This window comes from Hemitrygon akajei, chromosome 19, assembly GCF_048418815.1.
Source record: "Hemitrygon akajei chromosome 19, sHemAka1.3, whole genome shotgun sequence".
Taxonomy (NCBI): domain Eukaryota; kingdom Metazoa; phylum Chordata; class Chondrichthyes; order Myliobatiformes; family Dasyatidae; genus Hemitrygon; species Hemitrygon akajei.
Window position 1 is genome coordinate 21,920,642 of NC_133142.1, and position 12,774 is coordinate 21,933,415.

At 36.4% G+C, this 12,774-nt stretch overlaps 1 protein-coding gene across 2 annotated transcripts in view; it reads right to left on the reverse strand.

Moving 5' to 3' along the window:
• Positions 1–12,774, reverse strand: part of LOC140741811 (ERC protein 2) — a 767,514-nt gene that overhangs the window by 312,266 nt on the left and 442,474 nt on the right. For both annotated transcript variants that reach the window (XM_073072223.1, XM_073072222.1), the window contains one exon: positions 10,469–10,604. In XM_073072223.1, the coding sequence (XP_072928324.1) occupies positions 10,469–10,604 (136 nt within the window). The remainder of the gene's footprint in view (positions 1–10,468; positions 10,605–12,774) is intronic.

A 12,774-nucleotide genomic window follows, 5' to 3' on the forward strand; every position in this document is an offset into this window, starting at 1 on the left:
TTTGAGATCAGGGCTTCCTTCTCTTAGGTGAGCTGCCAACAACGGCTAACGAGCTCCATCTGCACAACGCAACTGGTTCTAAGGTACCAGTACCCACCTTTGCTGTTTCTCCTGTCGGTAGAAATGGTTCCGCCAGGTTTAATAGCAAAGTCACATGTGAAGGCCAGGAGCTGAGCTTAGTTGTCAGAGGCGCTTCGAGACACATACAATTAGAAGCATTTAATAGATGGTGGGAGCTTATCCCTACTAAAGCCTCCCACCCCCAGTTATGACAACCTTAAGGAACCTGAAGACTCTAATAAGTCAAAACCAGGAGCCTAGTGAATGAAGAAGTGAATCACAATTATTTTGTGGGGGAAGTCACCTGTGTCAGATGCCTGAATCTTAGGCTCTTAAAGGAAGTGATTACAGGCACGATAAATGCATTGGTAATAATGTTTCAACATTCCCTGGATTTGAAAGTGGTTCCACAAGTTTGGAAAAGCACAATCATAATGTCACTATTCAAGAAACAGATAGTCAGAAAACTATAGGCCAGATGGCTCAACTTCTATCTCAGGGAAAATAATTCAATCCAATATAAGGGAAGCAATATTTTAACATTTAGAAAATCATAAAAGCAATCAAGCAGTCAACTCATTCATTAAGTTGGCATAAAAATGCTGTGCATAAGATATGAGCTCTTATGTTTGGAAGTAAGATGCAGACATGGATAAGGAGTGACTAACTAATATAAAATAGTCAAAAATTAAAAGAATGTTTAAAGAACTCAAGAGGTCTAGAGGCATTGTGGAGTCAAAATATGGGAGCTAATGTTTCAGCTTGAGATCCTGCATCGGGAGGAATTAAAAAGATTGCTAGTAAATGGCAGGAGAAAGTTGATTTGGGGTTGAGGCGGGTAGATGATCAATGCAACCAGGTGGGGAAGGGATGATGAACAGGTGGAGGAGGGGAGTAGAACAGAGGCTAGCTTACAGTGGGTGGAACCAGATGGGAGAGGATGATGGGCAGGTGGAAGCATTTGGAGGAACAGATAGGAGGGATGAACAAAGAGAGAATAAAACTAGGTAAGTGTGTAGAAGCAGAAAACAGAGTGTGGCTATGTGAAATTGCGAAGTTCAGTATTGATACCATTGGGTTGTATGCTACCCAAGTAGAAAATGAGATTTTGTTTTTCCAGTTTGTGATTGGCCTCTCTGTAGCAATGGAGAGGGTCAAGAACAGACAGGGGAGTATGGGAGAAGGAAGGAGAGCTAAAATAACATGCGGTCTGAAGCTTTAAGATGGTAATTACAGACAAGGTGGAAGTGCTTTGCAAAAAGGTTGCCAAATCTGATTCATTTTTCTTAACTGAATAATGAAGCAGGTTTAAGGGACATATATGTCAGCTCCTCCCCATTTCTTATTTAATTATTGCAGCCCATTCTATGCATTTAGGATCATACTTCAAGATCATATGTGGTTAGTGATAGGAGTTGCAGCAATACCAAAATGTCCTAAGGCTTCTGATATAGAGATAAGATTCTTGCATGTATATCCTATCACTAGTCCTCATAATTTTATGTGCCTTAATTAAAATGGTCCTTCCTCAGTAATATCTTGATGAACCCCCTCTTCACCCTCTCCAGAACCATTACATCTTTCCTGTTATAGGGTGACCAGAACAACATACTCCACAAGCTCCATTTGAGGTCTCACCAATGTTTTATGAAGTTGATGAATAGCTTTTCCACTCTTATATTTGAAGCCCACTGAATAACAGTGCCCCATATTCTTCTGTACACTTTATCTGGTGGGATTGCCACCTTTAAGAACCTTTTTACCAGAACACCAAGATCCTGCTGTTTCTCAATAGTCCATATGACCCTACCATATTTTTCTATATGTTCCAGTTTCATTAGTACTCCCAAAATGCATCTCCTTAGATTGACCTGGATTAAACTTGATCTGCCATTTCTCAGCCAATTTCACTGTCAATATCTCATCAATTTCTCATCAATATCACTCATTAGTTGAACACCACCCTCCACACGGTTAACAATTTCACCAATCTGTGTACCATGTGCAAACTTACTGATCATGCCTCCTCCATCCACATATCAAGTCATTCAAATGTTACGACCAAGGAACCCAGCACTTATCCTTGGGAAATGCCACTAGTCGTAGGTATCCAATCACAAAAGTAAATTCTACCATTACCCTCTTTATCTGAAAGCCAAGCCTATTTTGAATCCTATTTACCAATTTACCCAATGTTTTGGACCAGGCTCCAATGTGGGTCCTTGTCAAAGGCCTTAGTGAAGTCCATATAAAGCACCTCTTTTAAAAAACTTAATCAGTTTGGTGAGATAAGATCTGCCTTTGACAAAGGTAACACTACCATTGATTAGACCCTGTCTTTTCAATTGATCACATTGCCTCCCCCCAGAATATTTTCCAATAACCTACTGACATTAGACTCACAAGTTAGTAATTATCAAGTTGTATTCTGCTGCCCTTCTTGAAAAGGAGGATTAAATATGCTATCCTTCAGTGATTTATATTTCCCAAGGACAGCAAAGAAGTAAAAGTCATTTCAGACCTCTGGGAATTCTTTCTCTTGGTCTTGCCTCTCATTTCATTCAGGGATAAGTTTTATCCTGCCCTGGGAATGTATTCCCTTTAAGGCTGCCAAGGCATTGAGTAACTCTTCTTTATTCATGGTGAATTGTACTAGAATTTTACTTTCCCTTTCACTGAACCTTTCAATTACAATATTGTCTCTTTCTTGAGGCGAAACTGAACATCATTACTAGCATCTAATCCACATTAATATAGCCCAAATAATCTGCAGCTAATCCATGTATAAAGAGGGTTGTCAAACTACTGTATGATAAACTTCAGCATTAGTTAAAGGTGACCTTCTTGACCAAGTGCCAAACTGTGGAGTCCAACTCTATCAACCAACCTCAAGAAACTCTCACCAAATAAATTCACTTTCTCTGCTCAGCCTGTCCAAAATCTGTAGCAATAGCAAAATGGCTCACAAGCATCACTTACTGTCTGCCAATTCAAATCCCTCTTCGCACTGCATACTTACCAGTCTGCCACCTGCACCCAGTTGGCAATTATCAAACCAATGAACAACTGAACCTGTGATCCATCTCACTCTTACCTATTAACTCTCACCATAACACCTTCTGCAACTGATCCCAATCATCCTGCCTGAGATTTTGTCTCCAGTTGCTACACTTACTGGCTTCTCACCTCTGACTGCTTGCAGCAACTCGTGATCTCAGCCTCCTAAATTCCATTCTCAGTCCTGACATTAACCCACTGTGTTCCTCCACAAAGTAACACCATTCCAACCTTGGATGTACCAAACTACTTATCTCAGCTGGTATGGAGTTAACATGCTTGACTTAATCTCCTTCAGTTTCTAGCCAAACCTATTTCCTCTGGACAACGAAAGAAGACAAGCAGTTACATTAATGGGGTATGTCATGATCTCTGCCTCTTGCCATCTTTAAATCAGATTCTGATCAGTATTATAAATTTTAAACATTTATTACAACTTCTCAGCCTTTCAAAGCCATTTAATGCCTTGTCAGTCTAATCAAACAATAGGAAAGCTAATTGTAGTATAATGTTATCTGAGATTTAAAATAAAAATATCTGTCAAACATCATTTCTTAACCAAGCTCCTGGAGCTTCCTAAACAACGGCATCTTGATGGAATTTTAATTTCCAAGACTGGATCTACTGCTCAAGGGAAATAAGAAACGAGGAATTGATGTTGGCAATTCCCATGTCATCCACAACTCATAACTAAATTTTTTAAATATTTTAGCTTACAAGGAACGACTTCCCCATTACATTACAATGATTCATTTCAGTCAAATGTAGCCACCTCCAGCTTTTAAACTATTTGAAAATGTTTTTAACTGAGCGAAGTGTATGTAACAATATCTAAACTGTGGAACAATATATGCAGTATATGAAAGATTGCATATTTATGACAGAGAATGGTGTGCACCTCATAAAATGAAAGGAAAATATTAAAATATCCCAAAAGAACAGTTAAACTATAAAATACAGGATAACTAGTTTAGCATGCATCATCCTCAGTTCAGATAATATTTCTAACTTCTCCCATATCATAAAGATACAATGTACAAATTAACCTGTTCTGTTTGACGCATCTCAAGCACTCTCTCAAAATTCATATTAACTGATCTTTTCCTATCCTTCATACTTACGGCATAAAATGATTACATGGACTTTGCAGTTAGTGAAGAAACAACGACTGCCAATCATTTATTACTGCTACCCTTACCAAAAGACTTTATATAGGGCTCTGTATTCATCCTTGTTGCAACTGTGAAACCAATTTGATATAATACCCTCTTAGACCCGTGGAAAGAAGATACGTACATACCCCAGTGATTTGAAGTTTTTTTTAACTGAACAAAGAGAAAATGGAAATGAGAGACTTTAATTCCATGATACATCAAACAATGAGAGAAAGGGAAGTAGGACTGAATGGAAGAGAAATAGGATAAAGGAAAAGTGAAATAACAAACTGTGAAAGAATGAGACTTACCATATAGGAAAGTTTTCAGTAGGAGAGCTTGTTATATTGCAATTAGACTTTTCATGCTATTAAAAATTTACTTATACTGGAAAACAATGTTCTCTCTAATTATTTCACAGCTGCGTGGACCTACCGTTGCTCTGAGCCGGCAATTTTTATATGGCCCGAAAACTGTGTAGCAACAAAGGCTATTTGCATAGGAGCATTTCAGTTACAGTGTGGCCACGCACCCACACAGCATAGAGGGAACAGTGCCGAAATTGGAACGTCCTAGACTTCCCCAGTAGTATGGCAAGTCTTGTTAACACAAGGCACCAAATTCACTACTGGAGTGTTACAATGCATCATGATGTAGGTAATGCTGCCCCACTTCCCAAAAGTCATAATTAATCATTGATCTTTCTATTTACAGAAATGTTATTGCAAACTATGGACTTTTATATGCCTGCAAAGATATTCTATAATGTATACATCCCCTGTGCTGCAATGGTACAGTGTAGGAACTGTTCACAATTTCTCTGTTATTATAACTAAAATTATCACAGTTGTTTGAGGCAGATTCTATTATTTGCCATTTGCACACATATCTATGATGGGCTCTTTAGTATTGTAGCTCTGTGCAGGATTTTCTCCAACATTCTGCACTAAATAACAGACAACTTTATACCTTAAACCATTTTCCATTTGTAAAACCTAAATTTATGAAGTTACCACTATTTACAAAGGAATAAATTACACTTTGTAGCAGCCTCTGTGGAAGTCAATATTTGTACATTAGTTTGCAGTGCATTGACTTTAATGACCTGTGCAAACTTGGCTTTTATAACCTTCCTGTGTTTTCCCCTCAGCTGCAGAGTTCTTCAAATTAAATTCTTTCAACAATGGCACAGTTTTTCTCCTGAACATAGTTTTAAAATATTGGCTGTAGTTCAAAACACATTTCAGCAGCACATATGGAATTTATCCACTACTTAATAGAACCCCCACAGGTCAAGTGAAGACAAATGCATACAAACTCATCCGAGTTAACAATCTTAAAATATATTAATACTTTATTTGGTAGAGTAGATAAAGGCCAATTGGTTTCATATATTGTGATTAATAGATTTAAAATATGACCACTGAACTTTATCCCATGGTATATTATTCACTCATAGATGTTTGTCTAATTTTCCCTCATAGGTTTAAAATGTTCTATTTAGAAATATGTTTACTTCCACCACATCACTGTAAAAACAGAAAAAAATACTCCTTCACAAAATTTGATTGAAGGGGAAGAATACTATCCGTAAGAGAGGTTTAAAGACTGCACCTTTGGGGTACACCTTTACATTTAACTTTCTATTCTGGTTAGGCTAAACCCACTTAATTGATTTCCTGCCAAACTATCCAGGGGTGCTTATCTAAGAAAAAGACCAACATTGATGATTTCATTGGAAATAACCTTAAAAGATTGCCACGGAAATCAAATAAACTGTGAACTCAATGATTAAATGGAACAACACTGATTTCGCCAAGACTAGCATTCAGCTATTTATGAACTGGAGCAGAAATTTCTTTACCAAAGGTCTGGCTATCTTTAGAATTTGCCAATCTGCGCACGATCAGCTTTGGGAATGCATTTTAATCTGTGATCAATACACATGGTCAATAAGGGCTCAATGGAAACCAAGAGAATCAATGAAAATGGAGATTGGTCAAGAGTAACCAAGATAGAAAGATGGAGCAGGCACAGGGGACTGTATAGCCTACACCTGTTCCCATTTATTGTGAAAGCATTTTAAAATTTGTCCTTGCGTAGGTTGCTTACACAACTTGTCACCCTAGTTTTAAAGCTGTTTGTCTTAGCTGCTAACAACTGCTTAGTAAGGAAACCAAAGGCAATGCAAGCAATGAGAAGTGTGAAATTCAAGAGAGAACGTGGTGTTGAAAGCCTAGGTGTCTGCTTAATGTCCTTTATAACCGTGGAGAAAAATCTGCATCCCCAAGTTCTATCATGATTGTCAAGCAATTTAATTTAATGCAAGTTAACACAAGCAGACTAATTATGGACAGCCAAAAGAAAGATGTTAATCATGTGGTACAAATTATGCAGAGCAGATACAGGCAATGATTTGAAGCAAATAAATCAAGAGTCAAAATTGAATGTATTAGTTCAGCTACATTTTCAATCCACATGTTTAATCATTGCTCAGGCATGTACTTAATTCTTTTTTGCTAAATAAGGATATACCAAATAAAAACTATAAATTGACCAAGCAACAACACAAAAGCAATTGTTCTCGAAAGAGCAATGTTCCATACAGGGTTTTCATCCAACGGATTAGATTGAACCATGTTTAACTTTCAACCACACAGTATGCTAGATCACCTCCAGGATGGCGAAAGTGAAATAGTGTTCCCTGAATCATTCGCTCAACAGACTTTGCTTGTAGGATTTGCACATAAATTCTCTCTCATACTGACATTTGGGATTACACCTCACTTCTGCCTTAGAAACCAACCTGTAACATCATAATGAATTTACAGTACAGAAATTAGCCAGCTTGGCTAACTGATCTAAAGGACTTTTTTGTGTTGCAGATCTAATTGGAAATCACATAACAGCAGTGAACAGGGAACCCACAATTACAACGGCATTGCAAAGAAAAACATTACAACAGAAGACTACTGGAAAATAGATTCTAATTTATTACTTTTGAATAACCTAATAACTAAGCACAGGCTATCCAACAGCTTTTAAATTAGAGGGCAGCAATGCAGTACTGCAGATGGTACACTGCCTCACATTTCCAGCAGCCAGAGTTTGATTCTTTCTTATGTCCAGTCTGACTCTGACACTCCTCCTGGGTTTTCTCAGTTTTCTCCCACCTATCAACAAGATGCTGATATGTGTGAAAGAACAGTTTGCAGAGAAGGGTTTAGGGAATGGGGCTAATAGGATTACAGTGATAGCTAGAAAAGTCTTGATGGGCCAAATAGCCCCCTTTCATAACTTGAGAAAATATAACATTTTACTCGCTGGCACAGGGGAGAAAAAAAATGACTTGTCTTGCACTAAACCTCCATGGAATTATCTGTCAGTTTTTGAGTTGATTTGCAGCCACCAGCCGGCACTTCCCTCCATTGTCAGGCACTTTCCACAACTAACGAGAGAATACCACATAAGCACATTATGATAGGAGACCCATACCATACTAGTTAAGTCCTGTAGTGTAAATAAGCCACTAAGGCATTCCAGTAACAAAGTGTGCAATGAAATCAATACCGATTGGTAAAAGAGCCAATGTTAACAGTGCAACAATATCAGCAGGAAATTTAAATTACTTTCTCCCTGACCTAGTCTTACAGCCTGGCAAAGCATAGAGCAAATGTTGATCTTTTCTCCCAAATTTTTAGTTAGAACATACAAAATGATCTTAAAATCTAATTCTTGAAATCCATATGACTTAATTTTCTTCACAATGCTCAACACACATTGAAAATACAAACTATTATATTAACTTTATTTGTCACACGTACCTCAAAACATACAGTGAAATGTGTCGTTTGCATCAACAACTAACAGAGTCCGGGGATGTGCTGGAGTTAGCCCTCAAGTGTCCCCATGCTTCCAGTGCCAATGTAACATGTCCAAAATTCATCAGTCTAACCCATACATCTTTGGAAACCAAAGCACCCAAAGGAAACTCATGTGGTCATGGGGAGAACGTACAGAGTCCTTACAGAGGTAGGAAATTAATCTAGATCACTGGTGCCATAAAGTGTTATGCTACTGCTAAGCTACCATGCCGCCTTTATTTAAAATAATATTTTTGCTATATTTTTAATTAGAATCCTTCAATGAAATGGTTCTGAGTGAATAGCAAATATTTAAGTTTAGTGTTACATACCTGCAAAACATACATGTTCATTACTTTTCCCAGTGCTGTGCCTTCGAAGTACACACATTATTCAAACATCTATAGTATTTAAAAGTTCATCTTGATTTTGTGTATAAGCACGTAGGAGCACATATATTTCATGAAAATCTCTGGGAGAACGAGTACGTTTAAGCAATAATGTGCGTGGTTGAGCATGTGGATGAGTGAGGTACTCGTGCGTGTGAATCCATGTACTCGTGTGCATGTGCATTCATGTGAACACAAAAAGCTCCATCGGGGGGAAAACAGCAACATTTGGGCAATTCACCATTTAAAATCTCTTCTGTTAAAAAAGAAAATGCAGCTTAGCAACTCCATTCTCCTTCATCACTCTTGCTCTATAGCTTTAATATCTTTGGCAAATAAAACATTCTATCCATCTCAAATTTAAAATTAATAAATGATTTGGAGCTGTGTCCTCAGAATAACATCTAAAGTTTCACCATCCTTTGCATGAAAAAATATTTCCTAAATTAATTTCACACCTAAAAAATTTGTTTATTTTCAGAATACACACCTAATCATCAATTCCTTGACCAGTGGATACAGTTTCCCTTCCCTGTATTGTCTTTGACTCTTCATTTAAATCACATGATAACCATCTAAATTCCATGGACTAAACTTACATAACATCTATTGTACTTTTGCTCCTGGAGCCTGGATTTCATTCCACATTCCAGTCCCAAGATTAATATATATTTTGTAAAGTGTGAAGTCCATAATGCCATAATAGTCCAGGTGTACCACAAGCTAATATTGCTGTAGCATAACTACGATTGCATTCCAGATCTCCAACAATAAAAGTGCAAACATCAGCTTTTCTATACACATCCATTACCATTTAACAAGGCATATGACTTTCCAAGTCTCTTCAGGCATTCAATGCTTCTTGCTTTTCACCATGTAGAAATTATTCTTCCACACTTTTTAGGTCATAGATGAATGAGCTTACATTAGACAGTTTTTTAATTCATTTGTCGCAGCTTTGTCCATTCGCTTAATCTACATTTCTTTGCAATTTAATGCTTCCATCTACACTACTTATGAAGTCTATTATTGTAAAATATGGAAAAGTAGCTTTCTTTCCTTGTTTGTTTGCAAATACCTTGAAGTGTTGTGGCCCCCAGCTAAGATTTTTTCATCACCTCTTGCTTATTATGACTAATTTCTGTTTTCAGTTAGTCAGTTTGCGAGTCAAGTCAATAGTTTACCTTCATCTCTGTAAGATTTTATCTCAGCTGATGGTCTTTTATGAGGAAGTTAATCAAAGTTCATATAAAATCTGACATTCCCCCGCCCCCATCAACTTATGATAGACACATCCTCAAAGTCTGTCAGGCATGACCTTTCCTGAACGCATGTAGACTCTTAACAACCAGCTGACAATTTTCAGTTATTTAATGTTTATATACAGATAATAGATAGTAAGATGATTGGTTTGTAATTTCTTGGCTTCCACCTTCACCTTTCTCAATAACATCAGCAATTTTGCAATCTAAAGGAACCCATTAGAAGATTATAATTAGGGCCTTTACAATATTCAAAGTCCTTTAAAACCCAAGGATGAAAACTACCTGGTTCTGGAGATACATCACACTAGGTCACATTATTTTCAGCTTTATTATTATCTTGCTTGAGTTAATTTTTGCAAGTCCTCATTGCAGATTCACCATTAAGTTTCACTGCACAAACATACAAAGTAATTATTCAGCATGCCTCCCATTTCTTCTTTTTCATTTACATTATCACCATGGTTACCTTCTTAGATCCTATTTTGTTCCTGACCACTTGTAGAAGCAATTTGTGTTAACTTGCAAGGTTGTTTTCTTATTCCGCTTTTGAAAATGTTTTTTTTGAATTTTGTCACTTTGTCATTTATGATATTAGAATCCATGGTCGTTTTTTTGCCTTTTCATGTGGAATAACAAATGTCAAAACTAGTCTTACAAAGGAGAGACACCAATTGACCCACCTCCATCTGCTGTGAGTTATCAGTCAGGTTGTCTTCACGTTTTCGTGCTTCCTCCAACAATTGTGCATTCTTCTTTTTCTCCATTTGCTCCTTGTGCTTCAGATTGGCCACTTTTTTATTCTGATCCTTTACTTGTCTGAGAATTTCAAAAGGGAATCAGTCAAGTATTAGAAGTTCTTGATAAGACACCGGCATTTTATTTTTAATCTTTCCCACATCATGGCCAAGTATTTGCTTGAACTTCTCCAATGGCTTTAACTGTAAGAGCGATGCACTCAGCATAAAACTTGACAATTAGGTACCTAGACATTGCCGAATTTCAAACATATTGGCATATTCCTAATCAAAAGTCAATGCATTCTGTTTTAAGCTAAACATTAACTAATAAAATTGTATCTAAAATTCTCCTGAAATTGTAACAACTCCCCTTTAAAACAGTTAATTTACAATACCTACTTTTACAATAATGAACACAATTAGCTTTGCATATGAATGGTATAGCTGAATAACAGTTTTTATTTTAAGGTTGATTAGCTGTGACTTATTTCACACTTCAGGAGTTCACATGACTTAAGTTCATTAGTCAAAGTCCTCTTATGTTGTTAATGAAGGAATACTTTCATTTACCTTTATACGTATTCAACATATGAATTTTCATCCACTTAACATACTTCTTGAATAAAGAGCTGGTTTAACTAAGGTGTCGCGGGCATTTACTCATGAATTTTAAATAAGGATAGCAACAAGTGAGTAAGTACTTATGGAATGGAAAGAAGAGATCTCAGCCAAATATACGAGACTGTAAATCACATTTTCAGACTTGTAACTTCCATTTACATATTTCTGTTGCCTAACTATGAACAAAAAGTTCTTAGTTATTTTTGAACCCATCATGTCAGTAGCAACAAAAGACAAATTTTTTTTGGCCTTGCTACTTGGATTGGATCAACTCAAGTAAAATAATCCTCCAGATAGATCCTTGTAAAGATTGATTCAGCAAACACAAACCTAAAACATGAAGCCTTGATGATCACTACATTTCAAAAACCACCATATTTTAAGCAGATTTAAAGTACTGATTGCTAATAAACAAAGATGTGCTATCTGGTGCATCAGACTGAAGAAATGCTGTACTTAGCTAATAAGTTTAAGTGCTCATAATCAAACTGAAGAATCTACAAACATTTAAGAAGGCTCTTTGTAAGGGAGGGAAGTCATCAAAAAATTTAAACTATACATTACACTCGAAGCCTTTTGCCATCCTGAAACTACAAACTATCTGACATTCCAACTATTAAGGAAACTTCAGGAACTTCTTTTAAAGCTAAACAAGCAATAAATAGGAAGTAAAATAAAAGGTTTGAAACCTGAACCATGCACAAGACTCATTTACTTACGTACTTAATTGCTGACATAAATAAAAAGTGGAATCTTTTACTAAAAGGTACAGAAATATAATTACAAATTATTGCATAATGCTTTGCATGGCTGCAAAATTTCACATTAAATAAGTTGGTGCATGAAACCTTTTCAAAGGGAAGTGTTTTCTCATGAGTTTTTGGTCTATTTAAATGATAGCATCTAAATAAGGCTGAAAAATTATTCCAGTTTTAGATAGAAAACTTCAAAAAGAGTGCTTGTTGTTGTAAGTCAGCTTACTATCTTGCCATCATTGGTGTGTGGTTGACCTGAGGAGAAAGGTTTTCCTTTCACCATGCACTTCAAGACTGTGAAGTATTTCCTGTACATACAGCAAAAAAAAACAAAGAAATTTTTTTCCTACAAAATTAAGTCCACAGCAAACGCCATCAACTGAGTACCCAATAGTTCATTAACCCAGAATTAGATTTCAGCTTAAATTTCAATATATACGATTGTGGTTTCATCATTATCTTTACCAGTCAAGTCTTAAAAGTGTAGTGCATAAAGTTGTAAAGATCAATGCTTATTCAAGATACACAAAACCAATAACACTAATTTTAATAAGTGGTTCAAAATTATTAATTATTTCTTACACAGTTTGACCCAATCTGATATATAAAGTAGCATTCCATAGTTTCCAAAGGACAAACTGGACAAAACCCTCTTAAACACACATTGGTAAATGTACGGTCATTATGGTACATGAAAGAGCTATCGATGTTACTGGACCTTTTAAGTATTTAGTTTACTGACGTCTAGAAGAAAATCATAACTTGATTTTCAAAATAGTTCAGCAAAGCTTTATTATCATTAATGACATAATTATGAAAGGACTGACAACTCAAGGGAGAAATGGACAGCCCTGAATCAGTTGTTATTTCCAC